This window comes from Rhamphochromis longiceps, linkage group LG11 (genome assembly GCF_057381845.1).
Source record: "Rhamphochromis longiceps isolate RC_006_pf linkage group LG11, R_longiceps_female_GT1.1, whole genome shotgun sequence".
Classification (NCBI taxonomy): domain Eukaryota; kingdom Metazoa; phylum Chordata; class Actinopteri; order Cichliformes; family Cichlidae; genus Rhamphochromis; species Rhamphochromis longiceps.
The window spans coordinates 34,436,949-34,447,361 of record NC_140567.1 but is presented as its reverse complement, the minus strand read 5'-3'; the positions used below and the strand labels follow the sequence as shown (position 1 = coordinate 34,447,361).

At 38.8% G+C, this 10,413-nt stretch overlaps 1 protein-coding gene across 2 annotated transcripts in view; it reads left to right on the top strand.

The window, feature by feature from the left end:
- The first annotated feature begins 755 nt into the window (after positions 1-755).
- The window catches only part of glcci1b (glucocorticoid induced 1b), a 28,190-nt gene continuing 18,532 nt past the window's right edge, over positions 756-10,413 (top strand). For both annotated transcript variants that reach the window (XM_085423779.1, XM_085423778.1), the window contains exons 1-3: positions 756-905; positions 1,084-1,462; positions 9,916-10,064. In XM_085423779.1, coding sequence (XP_085279905.1) covers positions 1,153-1,462; positions 9,916-10,064 — 459 coding nt within the window. In that variant the 5' untranslated portion in view covers positions 756-905; positions 1,084-1,152. The remainder of the gene's footprint in view (positions 906-1,083; positions 1,463-9,915; positions 10,065-10,413) is intronic.

The following is a 10,413-nucleotide window of genomic DNA, read 5'->3' as shown; positions in this document are numbered from 1 at the left end:
TAGATATAAACTTTCCAGTCCTCTGCAAAAGGGAAACCGCTTGATAAATGAGATTAACAGTTATGGTGCTGCAGTGTTTAGCACTGTTTCCTCAAAGCAAGGTGGTTCTGGATTAGTGGGCGGTGCACTAAATGAGGCTAAGATAAACTGGTTGGGTGTGACAAACTAAATGATGTGAAGTAGCTCAATAAAGCAATACAATGTGACAAAATGTATCGAAATATCTTCTCATATTGCCAGTTAAATAGAAAGTAGAACAAAAAAAAAATCTAGATTGCAAAACAATCTAAATACAATAAAATAAGGAGCTAAGTGAGTCATATAGGGACAACAGCTAATAAATATAGACTTTGAGGTGGTCCAAATTTCCTGTGGAGCTGAAATTGATGACTAAGTTTACACTGCCTGTAAAGAGGTGCAGAGGGTGCCTGCAGGAAAAGCCATTCACCTCAGTGTGAAATTACATCTGAAGCTGACAAAATAATGAATAATGTCATGAAGTCATTTTACAAGTTTTTATTCGTTCAAAGTTTTAATATTTATTTTGGAGCTATATGCTCTTCATGTAATTAAAATAATAATAATAATAATGTACAGATAAAATATTTACAGATATAATTGGCTGAGAATATAGCCAATACATAAATTTGGACCAATCAGCGTCGTTACTGTACACCCCCAGTGTCCAATCATACGCTCGGAATTGAGCGTTGTGTTCCGCCCACAGGCAGCAGCCAGTAGTCTGGTAGAAAGAACTGTCATTTAGAGTGAGTGGACAGGATGGGGAAGACGCAGAGAGAGCTGGAAAACACGAATTAAACGTAATGAGAAGTATTACAAAACAACTTTTAAAGTTGCCCATGTTGTGTTTGCAGCTTACGACGGCATTTGTTAGTATCTAACAGGTAAGTTTATCCCGTAATAATACGTCTTTGACCTACTTTTTTCTTCGAACGAATGAGCTGATTTTTTTAAAGGAAGCTAACGTTTTTGTTTTTTTGTTTTGTTTTTTGCTAACAAGCTAATGTTTCTCTTACCGCCCCCACCCCATCCCATTCTCCCCACCACCATCTCCTTCTGCAGAAAAACAGCAACTTTGGCAGTACGTGTTTTTTTCCCCCCACTGCGATAAGAATTACAGTCACTTTGAGGATGTCAGCCCCCAGCAACTCGCTTCAGCAGCCGAGGGTCAGACGCAGCAATGCGGGCTCCCCCGGCTCCTTCAACAACAACAGCTGCCGTTTGCACCCCATCCGTGCCACTGTGCCCTACCAGCTCCTTCGTGCGGGTCAGAGCAGTCCCACGCGGCCACAGACCCTGTGCGGAGGAGCCACGAGCCACAGCCGGGGCTCCAGCCCCCCCTCCAGTCCGACACTCAGTTCAGGAAGTGCAAATGCTAAGCAAAGACTGTCCCCCGAAAATAAGGAGTCGTCTTGCCCCCCAGACTCTCCAGTTTCCAGAGGTAAAAACAAGATTTTCAGCAACTTTGTCTGTGCTGGGTCAACAAATGCTCACCACGTGCGTTTGATTCAGGATGACTTGTCTTGATAGCCTAACTTATGTTGTCACTGTGTGGTGTATAGTCATGCCATTAAATGTGCTAAAATGTGATCGCATATTATTTTTTTGGGGTGGGTAACAAGTAAGTCTGGAGTCAGGCTGGCACTTGCTTTGAAGGAGGTTTTATGCATTAAGCCTATCTTTAAGTGCAGTTATGCAGTCATAAAGAGGCTCGAGTGAAATACTGGCTCCTTTACTTTATTTGCTCTTTTGAAAGGAGAGAATTGGCAGAAAGACCTGATTTTAGTTATAACAGCGGCCACGTCACTCCCAGGAGAAGCCACGCGAGAGAAATGGTCAGGTGTTGCTTAGACTGACTCTCACTCCATACATAGATGCATGTACACTGAACATATGCTAAACCTCACCATGCTGCCTTGCACATGGATAGCAGAGCCTGGCCTTATGTTGTTTCATGTCATGCCCAGTTGATCTTTGGAAGAGATATGGAGATGCAGTGAAGGAGCATATGAGAGTTTAGGCAGCACCCAGTGCTTCACTGACTAAACCTTATTTAACTGGCTGCTTCTCCTGCCAAATATTGACCCTGTGGCCGGTTTTCTGTAGCAGTATGCTTTCACAGGCCAGCAGTGCACTTTTTCTTTTTTGCTGAAAGAATACTACTTTTTCTGTAGCCCCCGTATTTTTGTAGAAAAAACACTCCTAACCACGCTCTGTCAAGCTAGTGTTTGAAACACTCTGTGATAAGAAAGGCCTGCTTTTCCTGTATATTGAGGCAAAACAGGCTCATTCTGCTTTGGTTAACCTAAGTGACTACTCCTGCCTCAGCAGCTGGGGCAGTGTTCCTTCCATTTGTCAAATTCTAATAGATTTTCACTCTTACCTTTAACTAAATGGGTGCCCTCTTTTCTCAATGCAGCACGATAGTTATTATGGAGTAGTGTGTGGAATTTAATGTTTGTGACGTGTTTCACATTCCTCAGTTCTTTGAATGAGATGACCTCCAGCCTTGACTAGTGTAGCATGCAAGGCAGGAAACTAAGTCTCTTCAATAACAACTGAGTGGGCAGCTTTACCAAGCATGGTGAATTTCACCTGAGCTGGTGTTGATCCCCTGCTCTGTTGGCATGCCATGCATACCTCGGTCCTCTGAGAGAGTCAACCTCTAACCTAGACTAGTGTTCCATGTCAGTGGTGATGATGATAGAGGCTTGACCCTCGTTCACGGATGTGACCCCACAGTACAAACACGCCTGTGAGGCGTCAGATGACAAGTACTATGGGCCACATCAGCAAGTGGTCTCATGGTTCCCGGAAGTGAAAAATGTGGCATATAGATCAATTTAAAGGTGGAAAAACAACTGAAACAAATAACCGATAAGATTGCCAGAATAAGTTATTGATCATTAAAATAAAGATATGACACAAAGATGCCTGTCACTTTTATTTCACTTACAAAAGTAAGTAAAACACAGACATTTATGATTGTAAACTGTCAAGCAGACAGATTGAAATGAATGAAGTTAATCAGCCCATTATTCATAAGTCAAATCATTTTTTGTGTCAGGCAAAGTTTCTTCCGGGCATTGGCTGATTGTCAGGTACCATATGCAGCTTTTTTTCTTTTTACCCCAATTACTGGTGTACTTATTTTTTTTTAAAATGTGTAAAACAAATTTTGGCTCTGATATAGCCGCCTCTCTGTAGTCTAATGTTCTGCCTAGAGAATGATCTGATGAGTTACACTTGAAGAGTAAAAAGGGCTATGAGCTCTGAGCACAGTAGCACATTCCTTGTGAAGTAGCTCTGGTGAGCTAGCAGAGTTGTGCATTAATGTTGAAGTTGTGTGACCTACCTCATTAGTGACAAGTATGCAGAATTTCCCTGTTACGTTAGAAATGCTTCACCAATGCAGTATTTTACACTGACCATAGATATATCTGCATTCTTTTAACGACCTCCAGGGGGCAATAACTGTGGTTCCAAATAGACTTGCGCTTCTATAAATGTCTATGGAAAAACCTCTCTCCTTCCTGACCCCAGTAAATACTTTCCTGATGAGTTTATGGGCTCAGCCACCTGTTTCAGATCACAATGAATCAAGCATTAAGGTGGTTTTTTTTTTTTTGGTTTTTTTTAAGCAAATTTTGTTTAAGTGTCAGAGGATTATCCAGGATGTCCTCACTGGATAGTAACTTGTGTTGACGAGGCTTTGTGCGAGTAGTGTCACAGTCATATGCACCCCCTGACTATTTTCACCAGGATAACGAAGGTGAAAACACTCAACACTAGAGAACTAGAGAAATTCACGGATTAATGGGTCATGTCACAGTTAACATCTAGCTGAACTTTCCCACATAAGCACTAAGAAGTTCAGCTTCATGATAAAATCCATTTGGACAAATTACAATTTTTGGTGACACAAATTGTATGGACGTCATGCAAAACAACTGTCAGTCTTGAGTACTCTTGTCTTTGTCCAACCTGGTTCACTGTAATTGTGGGTGGGTGGGGCAACCTAAACCTCCCCTCCAGGGCAAGTCTGGCACAGAGGCAGCATGACCAGAAATGATGCAAAATTAGTCTTGTTGCTGTTGTTTCTTCAGCGTCCATCTGTGTTCACGGATCCCCAAAGCAACAACAGACTCCCTCCCAGCAGATTGTTAGCTAGCATTACCCGGCATCCTGGTCAGTGGTGTAATTTAATTTGAAAAATACAGTTATTAGTGTTGTCCATGAAAAGTATGGGCCAAGGGTTAATAATTGTTGTTCGCATTATTGAGATCCCCCCCCCCCCCCCCCCCCATTTAAAACAGCAAGATTGTATACAATATTTACATGTAGTCTGCAGTGATCCCGAAAGTCTAGATTTTGTTCCCTGACTGCTCGCTTATACAAGGCAGGGTCGGTGTGTTGAAGCTTTGGCAGTTTATAGTCGGATTTCTTTTTCACAGCTCACGTCTTCTAGAGCTGCACTTTATGTCCTTAACCTTAAGCCAGTTCTTAGCCCTGTTACATAAAATATCAATAGAAATTGATCTACAGTGTAAAAACATGGTGTCGGGCATGCAGCCTAGGCCAGACCCTGTCCACCAGTGAGTCCAGTTTGCCCTCTGAATGGGTTTGAACTCCAGTTTTTTGTTTTTGTTTGTTTTTATGAAATAAAGTGCATCATTATTATTTTTGTGGTAATGCCAGCCTTACTATATAAAATGTATAGAAAGTGTTTCCTAGAGATGATTTTTTTTTTCTTGAAAAAAAAAAAGTGTAAAATAGTGTCCATGTGAAGGTGATATTTATTTCCACTGATCAGCAAATTCTAATCACAGTAAACTCAATAAGACAGCCCAGTCATCTGTTTTTGAAAATGGAACTTTAATTAAAAAAGAAATATTTTAAGAGATTGGGTTAAGTTTGTCTTTCACTTTTGCTTATAGTTTCACATTTCAGAAAGTAATTCTTTAAAGACACCTGAAAACATGTTTGCGGGTGTTTTCCAGTACAGTGCATTTATTGGTCAGGAATACTTGGGGTAAATGTGGATGCCATGTGGCACTAAATTGAGTTTTCTACGTGGTTAATAAAGAGATGCTACTGCAGAACTGTCACGTTCTGACACAAGCTTACCTCTGACTGCAAAACTCGATTTACAAACACAAGATCTACTGTGCTGTTATTTTGTTGTTGTTGTTGTTTTGTTAATATATCAAAATTTTTGCATGTATACAAAATCTTAACATGCTTTTTGGTAGTTTACTCAAACCTAAAATACGTTTTTTGTTTATCCAATGTCCAAGTGCAAAATGCATAGACTTCTGCTACGTTAAGTAACAGACTTTTTGCTTTGCAGACCAGTCAGGCGTTCACGTACAGTCATCCCCATGCAAAGGCCCCTTTTAAGCCAGGAAAAGCCCTCAATATGAGCAAAAATTGTTCACTTTATCTTTCGTTGCTGCAGCTCAGTGTGATTTGACTACAGCAATAGTCTGTGCAGTGTATAATTTCTCATACACTGTAGTACTTTGAACCCACTCATAGACATAATGCTTGCCATTTGGTGGAAAACTCCGTCCAAAGTGGCTTACAGTGCCACGGGTGTGGTGATGGACTTTGGTTCACATGATTTTTAGATCTTAGCCTGATGATGGTGGACAGAGTTAAGAGTATTATATTTCACCTTATGACCTTTTAGGTTCACCAACATGACATCATCTTTTACCACACTGTCCCCACAATGAAAGTCAAAGTGCCAGCTGTGCTGAAATGGCCCTGCTTCATTGTCAGCTATTCAAACTGCAGAGTAGGACCAAATGTGAAAATGAATGTGGTCTGAATCGGTGGACTGTAGCACAACTGCACTGTTTCCTGTACTTTCATCTCTATGCATGTGACATTTTGAAGCACCTGGAAGTTTACCCTCAACTTTGATCTAAAGGTTGCTCATTCTTAAGTCCACACACATAAATGGGGGATTTGTTAGCACATATGTTCCTCATTCACTGAGATGCATTCAAACCTGTTCATACTAGCTTGTTGTGAAATATACCCACTGGACTCAGATGTGAATAATGTTTATATTATATTAATGTATCTGAATTTATTTTACTGTTTTTTTTTTTTGTGCTAACAAGCAATTTCTCAGCCTGCAAAGACACACACAGTTACAAACTCTGATGTCAATCACACTTAATTTTATCATCTATTCATTTACATTGTGTGAAATGGCAGTGCATGCTCAAATGCTAAATTTCAAAATTGTCAGACCCGCCCCCTTTTTAAGGTAAGATATAGATATCGATACCTTGGCTTTTGTAATGATCAGATACTGGTGTTAAATTAATAACCTCTGGTTCCCCTCTCTTCCTCACAGTGAGAAACATTCTTTTATGTAGGATAACATAAGGTTCATCTAAAATATTGTGTTAAATATTTTCTAGCTTTGTAAAGTACAATGTGATGCATATATTTAACAATATAAATTTACGTTATTTAGTAAAACTGAAAAAATCTGTATTTGCAGAAGTTTCATTTAAATAAGCATCTACTGCATACTGCTGTCATATATATAGTCATGCTAATTTCTTCTTTTTGTGCATAACTTCACACATAAGTACCAGATATGGACCAGACAGCAACACGTTCTGTTATCATAAATGTAACTAGGCTTCTCCAAAAATAATACACTGGGCCAATGCCCTTTTAGCCAAACTGCTGCCACTTTGCTTTTAATGTCCTCCATTATATATTAGTTTCCCTGCTAGCTGGACTGAAACGTTGTCACCTGATCCAGCGGGTTGTTTTTTTTGTTTTTTGTTTTTTTGTTTTTATTATTCAGGATTGCACCGCCATCCGATCAATGTCTTAAATGTCACGTCACTTTGAGAATTTCTAGCACACAATTATACAATTTTTGCTTCCACAGTACAATCAGAACATGAAATCATCACAGCCGTGATGTTTTTGGAACAGGACGTTGAATTAGGACTGGGTGATATGGGGGAAAAAAATTTTATCGCAAATTTTTTTCCCCGTCAGTGGATATATAAAGATATAAAATCAAATCACTTTAAAAAAATAAATAAATAAATAATACATTTTTTACTCCTAAGGGAAAATGTGTGAAGCTGAACATGATAAATGTACTGTAGATCTCCATGCTGCTGCATTTTAAATACAGTGTATATAATAAACTAAAACCTTAACTCTGACCATTCAAAACCTTCAAGTGTTAAAGAATACAAACAAATGATATTTACTGTATCTCAAATTTTCACTGAAGAAAAGTTTTTTGTCATAATTATCTTTTCGTTTTATTGCCCACCCCCATGCTGAACTGTACATACAGAAGAGCATTACTTTGTTTACACACAGCAATGGATACATTAGCCCACCATTAGCTTAGTTCTCATTTTTAGTGTTTTAAAGACTTCTTTAATTCCATTTATCCTTTTATAACTGTTTCTACACATGTAGGGTTGTTGGAGATATATATTAGCTTAGGGCTGTGCAGTTAAGTGATTATTTTTATTTGCTTTTTTCCCCTCTCATTATGGTTGAAACTAAATCTCTGGTATCTTGTGAATATTGACGATGTCGTCTTGCCTTCCAGCACCCTACGCTTTACTTTTTGTTGCGCCCTGAAATCTCAGATTTACTCTCCACCAGGGTGCTTTATATTTATTTTTTTGTTTATTTTTAACATAAAGCAGTTTGCTTTAATCAGGCAGGTAAATCAATTCTACTGTGCATTTAAAATAAATCTTCTGTCTGAAAGACATTTGTTAGCTAAATGTGTATTTTTACATAAAGGTGCTGCTATTGCAGCATATAGATACTTTATATTTGCCAAGTATTTGGGATTATTTTTGCCATAATTGAGCAACACTGCATTAACTAATTAACTGGTTGTATCTTATGTCTTAAAAACAAACAAAATAAAAATCCCCCTATGCTTATGTCCTTATGTCCAGTACAAGGTTATCCATTATCCTTGTTATCAACGTGCAAGTTGAGAATAAGATTTTAGCTGGTGCCTCAACGTGATTTAGAAAAGGAAAAAGGAAAAATCGGAGCGCATTTTGCTTTTCAAACTCAACTAAATACTTTGAATTAATTGATGTCAGTTTAAAAATTATGGTAAAGTCAGTGCATTTTCACTTTTGATACATGTTGGCACTTTCAGTAGATTTGCCATATTAACTTGGATTAAGCCTAAGTGTCCAATTACAAGGGTTTCTAAACTAGGATTAGGCTTAAACCATGTCTAAGAAACAGTCTCTCTTTTTAAGCCTGGTACCAATAGGAAAACTTAGTGATTTATTCTTAAAATGCACTTGCCTGAGAAGGTCTTGAGTTGTCTTTTGTTTTGTCTAAAACCCAAACGCATTCAATTTGCTATCATATGACCTAGAAAACCTGCCAATTGTCACGCAAAAGGAGTAGAATTGTAGATCACGCTAAATTAACCAAAGTTTCTCTTCAACCAGTCTCGCGCATCCCTGTGCAAACCTGGGGCGAACAGTTCTCCTATACTTTGCAAAAGAGAACTACATGTTTGTTATCACATTTGCCTTACAGCTAATAATTCACCATCCTGGAAATGCAAAGACTTCATCACAGCTTGCTGTCTGAACTGCGAAGGGAAGTTCAACCTGAAAATAATTCTTTAATTTGACATACACTTACTTTACCCATGAAAAAATCAGCAGATAGACTTCTTTGATGTCTTGGCTTCTTTCATACTGTTTCTTTTTTCTCATCGGGAGATTATTCTAGTCTGGCAAGTGGGGAAATGATGGAAAATAACTACAATCCCAGTTTTGAGAGCACTGGCTTGGACTATATAAATATTGATAGAAATTTAGCCTGCTTCCTTTGTCTAGAATGCTTCAGGGAATTTTTACTGTAGCCCAGTAAGCTTACTTAGGCAATACCTTTGGGTGTGTAGGCCTGTGTATTCTGCGAACAAAGAGCAACAATGAATGGCTGTGTAGTTCTAGTAGGAGAGAGGTGCCTCATGGAGATAGTTTAGTCTGTGTGTCTGTTGGAAAGGCCCTTGCCCTAGCCTGCTCAGGCAAGGAATAAAGTAAACAAGCATATTTCCTGCTCATCGTTCTGTTACTTTACCCTGCCTTTGATATGGGAATGAAAGAAAGAATGTACACTTGCTTTTTTTAGAAATTACTACAAGTATAATTGAGGCTAATAAATGTAATGCAGTCTCTAAGCACATTCGAGCTTATACCTTTACATGATTTTTTTTGTTTTTAACTGCGTGGCACTGCAGGAATGCAGAGTGAATGCAGGCAGTATTGATGTGCATTGTGGTTGTTTATGAGTTCTTATGTGGGTGGTGTGTGCTTAACTGCTCCAGCTCATAGCAGGTTATTCTCATAATATCAGATACTGCTGCTCAGCCATTTACATTTGCCTCAGGTCGCAAGCCTTCTCTTTGCTCTGCTGTAACACATCATACTGTCCATACTTTCAAAACTAGAAGATATTGGTACACAAACTCATTTGGTTAGTTGAAGCCATGTTTTATTACATTTCTTGTTGTTGTTGTTTTTGCTTTTTTTTTATAATCAAAGCAGTATGTTTTGATTATAACTGACGTCGATTTACATGCTCCTTTATTTCTAGATAAAAATGTAACTACTGGGTTTGGTTTGTCATTCAAAATATGGCTTCATGTTCCTGGTTGCATTTGTGCAGTAAGTGATTTGTTACACTAAAATGTTAGCATTTCAGTTGAAACTTATTAACACACTCAGCAAGGAAGAGTCAAAAGATACCTCAGGGTGTCTGGCAGTATTGCACATCATGACATGCACTGATGCCAGCGTGCATGCGTGTGTGTCTAATTCTGTTTCTTTGTTCTTTCTAACTTTACAGCAGAAAGATCCAAATTACAGGTGAGGAATTCAAGTGCCATTCGACGGGCTTCTTCCTTGGACGCCATCACAGGGCCATACCTCACTGGCCAGTGGCCTCGGGACTCCCATGGACCCTACCCTTCTTGTATGAAAGACAAAGCCACACAGGTACACGGTGTTCAGAAAATCCTACCTTGGCTGTAGGCCTGCGGGGGTTGACTCAACCTAACTCTTTTCAACAGTAATCTTTAACCTTTACGCAATGCTGGCGTGCATTTAATCAACCTTTAAGCCTAGTGATTGGAGATTTTCTGCCAAAATTAACTCTGGGTGTTGTAATTGATGTCTCTCTGGACATTTTTCTTTTAAAAATGTATTACACGGTTTTCTCTGGAAACAAGGAGGTGCCCAAAGTAACTCCCTGAACTTTAGAAATCAATTCTGCAATAAATCATTATTTGATTTAGGAAATATTTGCATCATTTTCTAATGTTCTGTTGTATATGCTGTTACAGTT